The sequence below is a fragment of the Anastrepha obliqua genome, chromosome 1 (assembly GCF_027943255.1).
Source record: "Anastrepha obliqua isolate idAnaObli1 chromosome 1, idAnaObli1_1.0, whole genome shotgun sequence".
Classification (NCBI taxonomy): domain Eukaryota; kingdom Metazoa; phylum Arthropoda; class Insecta; order Diptera; family Tephritidae; genus Anastrepha; species Anastrepha obliqua.
In genome coordinates, this window is record NC_072892.1 from 137,466,284 (window position 1) to 137,482,188 (window position 15,905).

The window sequence follows — 15,905 nt, forward strand, 5'->3', positions numbered from 1 at the left end:
GAGGAAAGGAGGATACACGTAGTGGCCTACGCAGACGGTGTTGCAATATTAATAAGAGGAAAATTCCCAGATACCCTCTGCAATATAATGCAAAATACTTTGAACGATGTAAGCCGATGGGCTGTGTCGGGCGATCTTGGGGTAAATCCCAACAAAACAAAATGTTCACCAGAAAACACAGTATACCTGTTCTGAACCACCCTACCCTTGAGGGAATCACACTGTCAATTGGGGAAGAGGCAAGCTACCTAGGACTAGTAATAGATAGGAAGCTCTCGCGGAAATAAACGATTAATGATAGAGTAAAAAAGCAGCCACAGCACTCTATATGTACATGCAAAAGAACTGTGGGGGCAAAATGGGGCCTAACTCCAAAAAATAGTACACTGGCTATACACAACAGTGGTACGGCCTATCATGACATACGGTGCCTTAGTCTGGTGGCCAACACTTGAGAAAAGAACAACAGTAAAACGCCTAGAAAGTATTCAAAGGGGTACTAGTCTCTGCATAAGCGGGGCACTAAAGATTACGCCCACGGCAGCGATGAATGTCATGCTGCACTTATTACCGATTGAGGCCTACACCAAACAGCTGGCGGCGAAATCGGCACTTAGGTTAGGAGAATCTTCTAACTTAGAAACTAACAGAAGGGGTCACGCAAGAATACTAGAGGAATATCCCTTCCTACATCAAACGACAGACTTTTATAACTCAATAGAGTTGCATTTAAATACATCCTTTACCACAACTTTCCCAACGAGAGAAGATTGAAAGCGGAATCAGAATCTATACTGATCTCTCTTCTTAATTGGCGCGATAACCGCTTACGCGATTTTGGCCGAGATTAACAAAGCGCGCCAGTCGTTTCTTTCTCGTGCTAACCGGCGCCAATTGGACACACCAAGTGAAGCCAAGTCCTTCTCCACCTGATCTTTCCAACGCAGAGGAGGCCTTCCTCTTCCTCTGCTACCACCAGCTGGTACCGCATCGAATACTTTCAAAGCCGGAGCGTTTGTATCCATTCGGACGACATGACCCAGCCAACGAAGCCGCTGGATCTTTATTCGCTGCGCTATGCCTATGTCGTCGTAAAGCTCATACAGCTCATCGTTCCATCGTCTGCGATATTCGCCGTTGCCAACGTGCAAAGGTCCAAAAATCTTACGCAGAATCTTTCTCTCGAACACTCCAAGCGTCGCTTCATCGGATGTTGTCATCGTCCAAGCTTCTGCGCCATACGTTAGGACGGGCATGATGAGAGTCTTGTAGAGTGTTAATTTTGTTCGTCGAGAGAGGACTTTACTGCTCAATTGCCTACTTAGTCCAAAGTAGCACTTGTTGGCAAGAGAGATTCTACGTTGGATTTCAAGGCTGACATTGTTATCGGTGTTAATGCTGGTTCCTAAATAAACGAAGTCTTTTACAACCTCAAAATTATAACTGTCAACAGTGACGTGGGTGCCGATACGCGAGTGCGCCGACTGTTTGTTTGAAGACAGGAGGTACTTCGTTTTGTCCTCGTTCACCACCAAACCCATTCGCTTTGCCTCTTTATCCAGTTTGGAGAAGGCAGAACTAACAGCGCGGTTGTTAAGGCCGATGATGTCAATATCATCGGCATACGCCAGCAATTGTACGCTCTTATAAAAAATTGTGCCTGAGCGATTAAGTTCTGCGGCTCGTACGATGCTCTCCAACATCAGGTTAAAGAAGTCACACGACAGCGAGTCACCTTGTCTGAAACCTCGTTTGGTATCAAACGGCTCGGAGAGGTCCTTCCCAATTCTGACGGCGCTGCTGGTGTTGAGCAACGTCATCTTACGTAGCCGTATTAGTTTTGCGGGGATACCAAATTCAGACATAGCGGCATACAGGTAACTCCTTTCCGTACTGTCGAATGCAGCTTTGAAGTCGACGAAAAGATGGTGTGTGTCGATTCTCCTTTCATGGGTCTTTTCCAAGATTTGGCGTATTGTGAATAGTTGGTCGATGGTAGACTTTCCAGGTCTGAAGCCACACTGATAAGGTCCAATCAGTTGGTTGACGGTGGGCTTCAGCCTTTGACACAATACGCTCGCTAGAACCTTATAGGCGATATTTAGAAGACTAATCCCGCGGTAATTGGCACAGATTGGAGGATCACCCTTCTTATGGATTGGGCAGAGCACACTTAAATTCCAATCGGCAGGCATGCTTTCATCCGACCATATTCTGCATAGGAGCTGATGCATGCACCTTACCAGCTCCTCGCCGCCATGTTTGAATAGCTCAGCCGGAACAACAAAGCCGCGGGCGCCGACGGACTGCCGGCTGAGCTATTCAAACCTAAAGAACAACAAAGCCGCGGGCGCCGACGGAATCTATACTGATGGTTCCATGCTAAATGATCAAGTAGGCGAAGGCCTTCATTCTGAAGGAAAGAATGCCAACATCTCATTCCGGTTACCGGATCACTGCAGTGTATTTCGAGCTGAAATTCTGGCTATCAGGGGAGGCCTGCTAGCCCTAAATAAAAGTGTCCTCACCACAAGACATATAAACATATATTCAGATAGCCAATCGGCCCTGAAAGCTTTAAATCGCCTTATATTTTATGGACTCACTCCCTGACCTATGAAACAAGTAGAATGACATCACCGGAATGGAACATGGGCCGCATAAATTGACTGCTGAAACTAAACAGGAAGAACATGAGAAATCTTCTCGGGGTACTAACAGGGCATTATCTGATTGGCAGGCATGCCAGCAGACAGAGAGCACCCTATAACGACTAATGCAGAAGCTGTACCGATATTGAAGAAGAAGATACTATAGGCGAGTAGAGTGCAGCGAATAAAGGTCCAGCGGGTACGTTGGCTGGGTCATGTCGTCAGAATGGATACAAACGCTCCGGCTCTGAAAGTATTCGATGCGGTGCTAGCTGGTGGTAGCAGCGGAAGAGGAAGACTTCACTTGGTGTGTCCAACTGGCGCCGATTAGCATGAGAAAGAAACGACTTCGTTAAACTCGGCCAAAATTGCGTAAGCAGTTATCGCGCCAATTAAGAAGAAGGAGAAGACAGTTCCGGCCGCCGTAGCAGAATGGGTTGATGCGTGACTACCATTCGTATTTTAGAGAGAACGTATGTAGGTTCAAATCTCGGTGAAACACCAAAAATGAAGAAACAGTTTTTTCTAATAGCGGTCGCCCCTCGACAGGCAATGGCAAACCTCTGAGTGCATATCTGCTATGAAAAAGCTCCCCATAAAAAATATATCTGTCGTTCGGGTCGACTTGAAACTCTAGGTTACTCCATTTGTGGAACAACATCAAGACGTACGCCACCAATAGGAGGAGGAGCTCGGTCAAACACCCAAAAATGGTGTACGTGCCAAATCCAAAAGAATACTAACGACCAAAATTGCTTGCCCAGTAAAGTAGCGCAAATAGTTGGACATTTTTTTTTCTTCAAAGATCTGTCATACTTCAAAACATATTGCCCATGCTGCAGACAACTCGAAGCGGGTGGCATCCCGCGTGTTCACGAACACGAGCCCTAAGGTGCGAGTCATGCGACTCTAGTGGGAATTTGAGGTATATGCTTTAGGAAGTGTTTTCTTTGAATGGGGCCCGGAATCTGCAGCTTTCTTAGGAGAAAGTCGTACATATATGGAGAATATTATCATATTATCATACATATATGGAGAATTTAAGGGATAGATGGTCGTTAAGATCTACAATTACTACAGAATTTCGCCCAAAACACTCAGCTACAGCAGATCCTGAGGTATAAAAATGGAAAACAATCCTCCTCTTCTGAATATCTTAAAATCCATCAATGAATTCGAGAGATTTGTGGAAGAGTGACTTCAAACTAATTTATCCGTCTTACCACCCACTTTTTATCATTCCTATCTCTATTCTTTCTACTGAAATCTATCCGGGTGTAGTACAATGGTCTACTGACTGAGTGCTCGGACTTGTCCAGCCCCCACAAATCAAATCTAAAATCTAGTTCAACACCAAATTTATTGTGGTTTGAAGCCACAAGTGGACGAGATTACCCACAGACAGTAAAATGAATCAAAGACCCAGAAATTTATAATATAAAAATTCAAATAGAAAAATCTTATCTTATGAACGATAGGTTATCATTGGCTTTTAGGCAAATAACGACAACAATTTTATTGCATAGCTTTTTTATTATTCAAACAGGAAACGTATGCCATGCGCAGATATTTTAAAAACTATATTTAGCAGTGCAGCAAATATTTCCAATGTATTATATTTTGAAATGCATGCACAACATAAATTGCAAATTTTAATCAAAATGTATTTAATAAAGCAATTTAAGCTGATATGGAAGACCCGCTATGAACTGAGAATTATCATCAGTGTTTTGGGGGGGTCATAAACACTTATAAAATTTATATGGTTTTATTAAAATATACCGATAAGACCACCTGCCGAGGTTCTCTGCTTATAATATTTGCACAAAGTATTTAAAAAAATGTATGTACATACATATGTACATATATTCATACTTGTGTATGATTTTCAAAAATTCACTTAGGATGACACAAAAAAAATTTAATTGTTTTATATACATTTTTTGACACTATTATTTCGACACGACATTCGCGCACGGCGTGCGATAAGCCGCCTGTACAAATTGCCTTTCTGTTATCAGCAGCAGCATGACTATGTGGTCTTACAAATCTGAACACAATATTCCAAAGTTTTTTTTATTTGTTTGTGTTTCTATAATATAAATGCGCCTGCCAAACACACTCTGTACAGCTAGCACACACATGCACATAAGTATGCGTGTATTTGTAGGCTCGCCTGCACTCGCTTATCGCTCGCAGAAGTTATGCTCGCAGTTTGCCAATCTTCTAAGGCTATGCTCCCATAAAGCGACTTTTGCGCTGAAATCTCTTTTTTTAGTGTCGCGCGCTCCAAGAGAGTAGGCAACTCCGTTTGAATTATGAATTCTGTTACATTCACTGTCAAATCTTAATTCAAATCTACTGCATTCACCGAAAAGTTACAAAGGAATGAAAGTTTACATTTTCGAACTTGCACCTCATAAAAACTTCATCATGATTCAATAATAAAATGTTTGCTCAGTATTGTCAAATTGGTTCGCTTAGCAAGGCACTGGGTCGCTAGTTCCAGAAATGTTGCGTAGAGTGGAGGAAGAGTAAGATTTTTAGGAAAAGCACTTCGTTTTCAAAACGGAACGCTTATGAGAAAGAATTTCATTGATAAGCCCAGGACCAGTACGATATGTAATACATCCTGACTTACCGCTTTTTTTAGGCAAAGCGCGCGAAAGATGGATATTTTGAGAATACGAGGCCGTTGTCCTTCAAATATACAAGCTGTGAATGGAAGCGTTACCGGCAAAACTCAAACTTATAGTTTTGTTAAAAAAAAGAAATTTAAATGCTAAACGTATCCTTTTCGCAATACCCATTGTGCAATCTTTTGATTTTATGAAAAGAATAAGAAATTTAGAAAGCGTACGTCCGTCTTCCAAAAGGAGTTCCTCGTATGAAAAACGACTTGAAGCAAGTTCCTAGAAAGGTCCAAAAATGTTAAAGGTCCAAAAATGTTACTTGTATCTGTAGCAAAAATATTGGGTAGTCGAAAAAGTCTTTTCGTATTTCTAATCAAACTTCAACTCATTTTTTTATACTTATAATGAACTTTATTAAACCAAATATGTACCATTTTGGTCGACCACCTTTTGCCATTTTTCTTCTAGAGACATTATTCCATCAGTGTAAAACTTTTGTGGTTTCTCGTCGAAAAACTGCGACAAGTAATTTTCACAGGCTTCTCTTGAAGCCAACTTTACTCCATTAGAGGAGTTCTGCATTGGCCGAAACATATGGTAGTTCGATGGTGCAAGGTCAGGGCTATATGCTGGATGCATCAAAACTTCCCAGTCAAGCTCTCCCAGTTTTTGCCGAGTCATCAAAGATCTGTGTGGCCTAGCGTTGTCCTGAAGGAAGATGACGCCCTTTCTGCTGATCAGTTCTGGCCATTTTTTTTGATTGCTTGCTTTAACAGTAAAGTGCTTGACAGTAAAGTGTAGAATCAATCGTTCGAGCAGGCTGGAGCAGCTCATAGTGGATGATTCCTTTCCAATCCCACCAAACACACGACCATTTGTTGAGCTTCACCACCCTTACACCATGATCTTTTCCGCTCATTATTGTCGTATTTGATTCACTTTTCGTCTCCTGTTACCATTCGCTTCAGAAATGGTTCGATTTCATTTCATTTCAGTAAAGAATCGCAGATGTTAATTCGGTCCATTAAGTTTTTCACAGACAATTCATGTGGTACCCAAACATCGAGCTTTTTTAAATGGTTCAAAACCGTTTGATGATGAATTTTTATTGCCTTGGCGATGTCTTGGCAGCTTATGTGACGGTCCTGGTCAATCTTTTCCATAATTTCATCAACTTTTTCAAAGATAGGTCGACCGGAGCGAGATGCATCTTTCACATCGAAATTTGCAGAACGGAAGCGGGCGAACCATTGTTGTGCTACACGAACTGATACAGCATCGTCTCCGAAAACTTCACAAATTTCATTGGTGGCTTGCGCGGCATTCCTCCCTTTTTTATACAAAAATTTCAAAATATAGCGAATTTCTTCATTATTTTCACTCATTTTTGAAGAGCTATAACTCTTTTCAACTTCTCCGAATTTAATTTTTTTTTGGTTAAATGAAGCCTAAAATATCACCTTTCTAACACCATATGATATGACACAATGTGATTGGTAGCACTGCCGATAGATGACTCCAACGACATCTATTAACAAAATACGAAAAGACTTTTTCGACTACCAATATTTAAAGAAGTCGCAGGCGTTCATAAGTAAATGGGTGCAATGTTATACCGGAGTTAAAAACGAGGCTCAAAAAAAGTAGGTACTCCGAAACAAGATCAGAATATCATTGAATTGTTTTGTGACAAAAAGGGACTTAATTTTTCCACTTTTTTCACCCTCATAAGTGCGACCTTTTGTAAGGGAGTGTCAAAACTCTAGTGTCACAAGTCAACAAAACTTTATTAATTGAATTATGAAAAAATGGAAAAGAGTTTAACTGCAAAGGCTTGTAAATTCGTGTCGAGCAAACTTAAACGATATTGAGTAGCATAAATACACATGTACTGCCATTACGTGCTGGATACTGTAGCTGGCTAAACTACCTTTAATCGAGAATTGACTCCGACAGGTTTGGCCATATGAAGCAAAATTGTAACAGTAAGGCGACCGCCGTACCGAATGGAGAAGTGCATAGGTGCGGATCTCCATGCATGCAACATAAAAAACTGATAGAAAAAGTGTTTTCTAATAGCGGACCCCCCTCGATAGCCAGTGTCAAACCTCCGAGCGTATTTCTGGCATGAAAAAACTGCTCATAAAAAACCATTTTCTGTTCGAAGTTGGCTTAAAACTGTAGGTTCTTCCATTTGTGAAACAACATCAACGCACGCCACAAATAGGAGAAGGAACAGCTCGGCCAAACTTCCAACAAAATAAGCTGTAAGAGCCATTTATATATTTATATATATATATATATATATATAACTTCGGCTGCCACGTCATCAGGGACTCAACAACAGATGCCCGCTCAGTTCATCTTTATTCTTACACTCAACTTATCAGTCGTTGTTCGGACGCCAACGAGGTAACTTAAGTGTTGGCTGCGCTGAGTTTTCGTATATTACCAATCACCAACTCAGTTTTTCCCGACCTCTGTTGTAAGCAAACCGCTCTCATAACCCGGGTTACGTCAGGAAATCAGCTGATTACTTCAAAATCGCTGAGAGCCAATTAACGGTCTGATGTTAGCCACAGCTTTTTATCATCCATAACACTAACCAACTATTTGAAACAATTAAGTTTTTCCTGAAAAAGCTTGACCGGGTGAGAGAAAAATTTATTCTCAGACAGAAGAGGAGTGAGCTACTAAGCATGATGGACTAATTGCGAGACCTATGAGGACAACATATGATCACCACAGCCATCATCGACGATCCACTGTGTCCATTTTTTCGAGAATAAAGGTAGTATGGAACATTTTCTTTGCCGCTGTTGGTATTTGGAGCTGAGAGTGGATGAATTAAATTCCCTTTACCTCGACACTCTAGAGCTCTCACTTTTTCGCTAAACCTGCAGATATTTCGGGTTTAAGAATTACACATCTGGTGAAATTCATCAGTAGCTTGAAGTGGTTAGTTCGAACGTAAATCGTAAAATCGTCATCCTCTAACACAAAGCCCCTTCTCCCTTTTTCCACCTGTCTGGTTACTTCCCTTTTTCTTTTCCCCTTCCCCTCCCTGTATGGTATCATAATGGACAAAGTTTCAATATTGAAGTTTGAAGGACAGCCATTTATTCTAAGGTCCCTCGACAAACTGTTCATATTCTTAAACAAATCTTGAGGGCAGCCTGAGGAGCCTTCCTCTCATCATCTCTCTCTCTAGGCCCAATATTACTTTGAGTGCTTAGAAAATCCAATCCATTGTATTCCATTATATTCCACTCCTCGAACAATCCCTGCGCCTTGGTTTCAGCCCGTCGAAATGGAGCATTTCCTATCCCTATGGTTAGATGAGACTGACCACGATGACCCCGACTCTCACCGCTGTAAACAGGGACCTATAAGCGGCTAAAATAACAACATGCACGAGCGTCTTAGTACCTCTTACCTTTTCGCGCCTATCCCTCTCCTACTATTCAGCAGTTAAAGCGACAAAAGTTGCCCCACTTGAGCACAGCCTAATGCGCCTGATTATATTGGTCTGCACTTGATAATTCGATGGGAATCGTATTGTATTTTATATTCATATCAGCTAAGAATATTCAATAGAAACTCGCTGATAATTTCAAATTTGAATGACAGCATACCTTCAATTTTGAGACTATATAAGCGCAAGTTCTGCTTGGGAATGGCATTAGTTGTGCAGTGTCTCAGCAAATAAGCACATTCATTAGCGATTTGAGTGATTTATAAAAGTACAAAAAGACTGAATTAAAATGAGTTTGAGCGGCAAGAATGTTATCTTCGTTGGCGGTTTGGGCTTCATAGGCTACGAAGCCTGCAAAAAATTGATGCCCAAGAATATGGCGGTAAGTATTAATAGACACTTCAATGATTTTACAACATTTTCAAGAACTTTCCATAGCAAAATGTCTACCAGTACTTAAAGCGCTACATGATTTTAATGAAAAATCTTTTTTTTTTGCAGAGCTTTTTCGTCTTCGACGTTTTGGAAAATGCTGAGAATATCAAGGCACTGCAGGCACTCAATCCCAAAACCAAAGTTTATTACACCAAATTCGACATCACCAACAAGGACTCCATCAAAAGCGCCATTGCTGATGTGGTGTCCAAGGTCAAGTATATCGATGTACTCGTTAACGGTGCCGGCATCTTGGCTGATCCTAATGTTGAGTTGACGATGAACATCAATTTAATTGGTCTCATCAACACCACCTTCGAAGCTTTACCGTACATGGACAAGAACAAGCAAGGACGCGGTGGCTTGATCGTGAACATTGCCTCCGTGTTGGGTCTGGAACCGTGCCCACCAGCGGCTGTGTACTGTGCATCGAAATTCGGTGTTATGGGTTTCACGCGTTCCATTTCTGTAAGTAAAAATGCCAACGAAAAAGATGCGAAATAAAACTAATTGATTTTTCTCATTATCATACTTTAAGGACCCCTACTACTACAACATCACCGGTGTTGCTGTGGTAACTTTCTGTCCTGGCTTGACTGAAACGCCATTGAAAAACAACATTGGCAGCAAATACACCTTTGAATACTCGAAGACAATTAGTGAGGAATTGAATAACACCAAGACACAGAAACCCGAAGTTTGTGGCGGTCACTTAGCTGAAGTGGTTGTGTCGCACGAGAACGGCGGCATCTACATCAGCAACCAAGGCAGTTTGTCCAAGGTCATACCCACCGTCTACTGGCAGCCCACCTATTAGAACGGCGAATATCTGAGATTCTTTGCAACTGTGTATATACAAACATTGTTGCAATATTTACATAAGAACTTGTAAATATTTTGTTTTTTTAGTTTTGTAAGCTTAAAGTCTGAGTTGAATAAATGTTGATTAGTTATGCACTAAAAACGTGACTTGTAACCGCATTTGTTGTTATAACCTTGAGCTATTTAAAAGTCCATTTATGATGCTGGTTAAGGTTAACGCCAACTAAACTGCTCAACTATACAGAACATTAGTGTCGAGAAAGTGATTGATTGACAAGCTGACTTACAAGATAGCATTTGGAAATATAAATGAACTTAGAATGCATTACCTGCAGGTGTACATACATATTCAAGTAAGTAAACAGGTGGCGACATTGAAAGAGATATGGTAATATATTTGTGGAAAATTTGTTTCATTTTATTATCTGCTTGTGGGGGCAACAAACACGCAACAAATCATGGCAATCGATTGGAATTTATTTCGCCACACATTGTGGGGATCGGTTGACAATTTCTCTTCCCTCGCTCGCATCCAAGAGGAAGAGATGATCTCGCACCTACTGTGCCGTTGTCCTACTCTATCTAGACGTAGATTTACCACTTAAGGTAAAGTCATCATCTGCTTGGTCTTATAAGACAATAATAGTGCCAATGATCGGGCGTGGTTGATGGTATGAGGGCCAAAAGTAGACCAAATTAAGACTCAGATGGTACACAGAATAGCATGTCTGAGCGGAACGGGAGCAATGCGAACGTGGCCAACAACGGCTATAGGAATGGTTGCTGTTGTTGAAGCAGCAATACTAAACCCTGTCAGTGCAATGTAAATTACCGCTCGTCTTCGTCTAGTTCATATAACGGTAGCCCCAAGAAACTTGCTGTTTCAACAGGTTGGATCCAAAGGGATGGGGTTAGATGAGTAGTTTTGAATCGTAGTAATGGTCACTGGGTATGGTGGTGAACGAGGACAAAACGAAGTACCTCCTGTCATCAAAAAAACAGTCGGCGCACTCGCGTATCGGCACCCACGTCACTGTTGAGAGTTATGATTTCGAGGTTGTAAAGGACTTCGTATACTTAGAAACCAGCAGAATCTCTCTTGCCAACAAGTGCTACTTTGGACTAAGTAGGCAACTGAGCAGTAAAGTCCTCTTTCGACGAACAAAACTAAGACTCTAAAAGGCTGTCATCATGCCCGTTCTAACGTATGGCGCAGAAGCGTGAACGATGACAACATCCGATAAAGCGATGCTTGGAGTGTTTGACAGAAAGATTCTGTGGAAGAGTTTTGTACCTTTGCAAGTTGGCAACGGCGAATATCGCAGGCGATGGAACGATGAGCTGTATGAGCTGTACGATGACATAGACATAGCGCAGCGAGTAAAAATCCAGCGGCTCCGTTGGCTGGGTCATGCCGTCCGAATGGATACAAACGCTCCGGCTCTGAAAGTGTTCGATGCGGTACCAGCTGGTGGTAGTAGAGGAATAGGAAGGCCTCGTCTGCTTTGGAAAGATCAGGTGGAGAAGGACTTGGCTTGACTTGGTGTGTCCATCTGGCGCCGGTTAGCACGAGAAAAAAACGACGGAGGCGCTTTGTTATACTCGGCCAAAATCGCGTAAGCGGTTGTCGCGCCAATTAAGAAGAAGAATGGTCACTGGACTCATTCCACTCCACCTTGTAGTCAAACGGTGGGCAGCTAGTGCCACCGTAAGGCTTTCTAATTTATTTCATCTTAAAAAAGGCACTTCTACGACACATGTAAGAATTCTGGGTCCAATCCTGAACTCTCCGTGCGTGACGGTCTGTAACAAGACTTAAAGAAAACTATAATTCACCAAGAATTTCAAGGTGGTCATCAGTGAAGAAATCATGAAATACTTATCTTTAAAACAGGGTGCACAGGTGTGGTCTACAGAGGGGTCCAAAATGGAATACTGCAGTGCCGGAGATGGAATTGTCGGAGCACTTTTCAAGAAGGCAATTGCAATGGAAAACGACCAGGCCCAGGCGAAAGTTCAGGACTTAGAGCTATGTGCCAGATAATATTTTCGTAGAGACACGCGTTGTCCCAACATCAACATTCTCTCTGGCAGTTCATTAGCTCTAAAATCACTAGATAACTTATCATTTTAATCATGGTTAGTCTAGGATTACTTTAAAATTCTTGAGACTCTAGCATCAAGAAACTTTGTTACTCTGATATGGGTACTGGAACATGCGGGGTACGAAGGGAATGAAATTGCGAGCCCTTCAGCGAAAAAGAGCGCAAACACTCTCTTTATAGATCCTAAAACTTTCTGCGGCGTAAATAACAGCCTCAAAAGTGCCTTTCTACATAAGCGGGAACAACGAGGCCTAATCGAGTACTGGAGAACCCAAACGGACATGTGGCAATCAAAAATACTCCTTTGAAGAGCTGAACATTGAACACAAAAAATTCATCTGATTTCCATCACAAAAGTGTTGCAATCGCAAAGTGCTTTGCATTGCTGCTTTTTTGCTATGAAATGTATTTTTCTGTCTTCAAATTACAAACCCTGAAAATTTTGGGGATTTGCGGGATTAAAAAAAAACGGGATTACGGGACTGACATCCCTAGTAGTATGTTCAAAAATATTTAAGCAAGCAATATGTTAATATCTATTCCGAAAGTTTCCATGTGAAAAATGATCCAGCATTTCCATCTATTTTCCGTTGGCTTGATGAATTCAATATTTCGATGTTTGCCAGCGGGCGGCATAGAAATGACAAGTATACTCGCATAGCGTTCGCGAACTAAACACCGCACAGCATGTTAAGCAACAAGGTACCACACACGTAACTAGAGAACAGCTGGGAAAATACCTGCATGCATTTTTTGTATACGAGGAAGCGGGCAACAACCTTAAAGAATAACCTTTCGCGCCATTAGGAAAATAATCTGAGGGAAAATTAATTAAAGCAAATGTTAATGAGACTCGCTTATTCTTAGGCCATACCACACTGACTGGCACGTACTCGTTCACTGGCTGGAGTCAATAATTCCTGAGCTCACACGCAGCGGGTTGGTGTGTAACTACCATTCGGTAGTGTTCGGAATCAAAATCCTCTGCGTGCATGAAACACCAAATAAGAGAATAGGTTTTTGCTAATAGCGGTCGCCCAATGGTGAGCGATAGACAATGGCAAACCTCGGAGCTTATTTCTGCCATGAAAAAGCTTCTCATAAGAAAACAACTACCGTTCGGTGGTGGCATTAAACTACTCATTCACAATGCTGCTCGAGCTTTTGCTTTGCTGCTACGAATTCCCAAATTTTCGAGGTGGTTTTCCAATGCGTCTATCTATTGCCTCCTCGGTCTGTCTTTGGTGTTCATGCCTTTTAGCTTCGCTGTCATGGTTTTCTTCACGGTACAGTCAGCAGACATTCAGGTAACGTGACCTAACCATCTCGTGCGCTGCGCTTTCACAAATCACTCAGTTGAGTAAGATGGTTTAGTTTCGAGTTATACTGGATTCTATACATTCTTATAGGGAAAAAATCTTTCTCAAAATTTTTCTCTCCATGTTAGCAATCTGTGCGCAGTGCGCAACCTTAAAAGTCCCCACTTTACATCCATTCGTTAATATTGGTCGGATAAGAATTTTGCACATAGTACGAGTCGAGACTTGGACTAAGCCCACCTTAGGCATAACACACTTTATTGGTGGCATTGAAGCGCTTCCCTGACTGTAGGAGTTGAGACACCGCTACATGTGAACATAACTCCCAGACATTTAAAACAGACAAAAGTGTAGGCTCACACATGAAGATTTTGAACCTTCGTAAACTGCCTCGATTTCAACAAATATTTGGTTTTGCTCTCGTTTGCTCAAAGGTCAATAGCGTACGCAATTTTTTTTTATTTTAGGAATGTTTTTTTAAATCATTCGGGTACTATTACCAACAAATAATTTGGGAATATCTTCCACATCTACTAAAGTGTTACTAATGGGCAATAAATATGACTTGGGGCTAAGGCTAAGGCAATTATCGTAGGCTCATTTTAAAATTACAGGCAGGTCACTATTAATTTTGAAACTCAAGTCCTCAATTAGACTAATTCTAATGGACAAATACAATTGTATATCATCAGCATAAGCATGGACATTGAAATACTGGCACAAAGAGAATACATCAACCACGAAAAAACAAACCAAAATGTTGCCAAGGACAGAAACTTTGGGCACACCAGAGCCAAAGAGGAGCCAGCCTTGCATATTATCTTTTGAGTTCCCGCTGAAAATCAGAAAGTCCAAAAATGTGTTTAAGCTTTTTACAGTCAAGTAATGTGCAAAAAAGTTCAGTTTGATGTTTAAATAGAACAAAAATAAAGAGGAATATCTTGGCAATTTGAGGATTTCTATCCCGCCATTTAAATAATAGCTCAAAAAAATAAGCTTTTTGCAACGAAGGTCATAATTATTGAATCAAATGTCTTAGGGAAATCCAGAATGCAAAGAAGAGATAGGTCACAATGGTCAAGCTGCCACCTTACCTGTATGTCATTAAGTATTTCGATCCTAGCCGTAGAACGGCTATGTTTAGGTTTAAATCCAGACTTTAGTGGGACAATAAATTATTTTTTTGAACAAATTGTACCTAAAAATATATAATTGGCCACTGGAAAAATGTTCTTAGGTATTATTATTTAGGCCATTTCTGATTAATTTTAATATTATATATTTCAAAGTTCTATGGCATGAAGTCCAAAGCTTAACCATTTTCAAAGCATTCGATTTACTATTTATTATTATATATATATAATATTTATATATATATCGGCCGCCGTAGCCGAATGGGTTGGTGCGTGAATACCATTCGGAATTCACAGAGAGGTCGTTGGTTCAAATCTCGGTGAAAGCAAAATTAATAAAAACATTTTTCTAATAGCGGTCGCCCCTCGGCAGGCAATGGCAAACCTCCGAGCATATTGCTGCCTAGAAAAAGCTGTTCATAAAGCTGTTCGGAGTCGGCTTGAAACTGTAGTTCCCTCCATTTGTGGAACAACATCAAGACGCACACCACAAATAGGAGGAGGAGCTCGGCCAAACACCTAACAGAAGTGTACGCGCCAATTATTTATTTATTTTTTTTTTTATGTTATATATTATTATTATTTGAAAAAACATTTTTTTTGTTAGTTTTCTTTTTTTACGACCACTTTGCTTCAAATGCTAGTTCAAAGGTCCGACTTTTTTGATTTTACGGGTTTTCATTAAATTCTTCCTACGTCAACTCATGAGAAAAAAGAATTGAAATTTTCCGGAAAACCTTTATACAGTAGAAACTCGATTCTTGTACGAGGTATGTTCAAAAAGTATCGCGAATTTTGAATTTTCGCAGGTTACGTATATTCGATTTTCGATTTTTTTGTGGCGTTATGTTGGTACTCATGTCTCTCACTCATGCCGACGAGTTCGGCGATTTTGAATGTTCAGTCAATTATTGACAGCTGCTTTGCTTGCACGTGTTCCAGCTCGTCCTCGATTTTTACCTATTCAAAAAGATGGATCAAAGAACCTGTACCAAATTTTGTGTGAAAAACGAAACTAGGTGCGCGGATGCATTTCGAATGTTGACTGTGTCATACGGAGAAGCTACTTAGGAACAAAGCACCGTTTATCGGTGGTACAAAATGTGCTCAGAAGGCCGAGAAGATGTGAACGACGAAAAGCGTCGCCGAAAGCCGGACGCCCGAGCGCTTCAACAACAGACGAAAAAATTGATGAAGTGAAGAAAATGGTATTGGTGCGTGAGGTGCGTCGCCGCAAAATTTGTACCAAAACTGCTCCATTTCGACCAAAAGCAATATCGCATGAACCCTGCTAATGAGATGTTGGACTCTGTCCGCGACGACCCAAATTTG

At 41.1% G+C, this 15,905-nt stretch overlaps 1 protein-coding gene across 1 annotated transcript; it reads left to right on the forward strand.

Moving 5' to 3' along the window:
• Positions 1 to 8,960: 8,960 nt before the first annotated feature.
• Positions 8,961 to 10,163, forward strand: LOC129236287 (alcohol dehydrogenase 2). Its single transcript, XM_054870584.1, has 3 exons — positions 8,961 to 9,141; positions 9,261 to 9,662; positions 9,733 to 10,163. Exons 1-3 carry the CDS (start codon positions 9,049 to 9,051, stop codon positions 10,009 to 10,011), a joined length of 774 nt encoding a protein of 257 aa, XP_054726559.1. The 5' UTR covers positions 8,961 to 9,048; the 3' UTR covers positions 10,012 to 10,163.
• Positions 10,164 to 15,905: the final 5,742 nt, after the last annotated feature.

Excerpts from the sequence above, each read along its gene's own strand:
- LOC129236287 (XM_054870584.1), top strand. The coding sequence starts at position 9,049 with ATGAGTTTGAGCGGCAAGAATGTTATCTTCGTTGGCGGTTTGGGCTTC. Across the intron at positions 9,142-9,260 it reads TGATGCCCAAGAATATGGCG|AGCTTTTTCGTCTTCGACGT; the intron begins GTAAGTATTAAT and ends TTTTTTTTGCAG. Across the intron at positions 9,663-9,732 it reads GTTTCACGCGTTCCATTTCT|GACCCCTACTACTACAACAT; the intron begins GTAAGTAAAAAT and ends TCATACTTTAAG.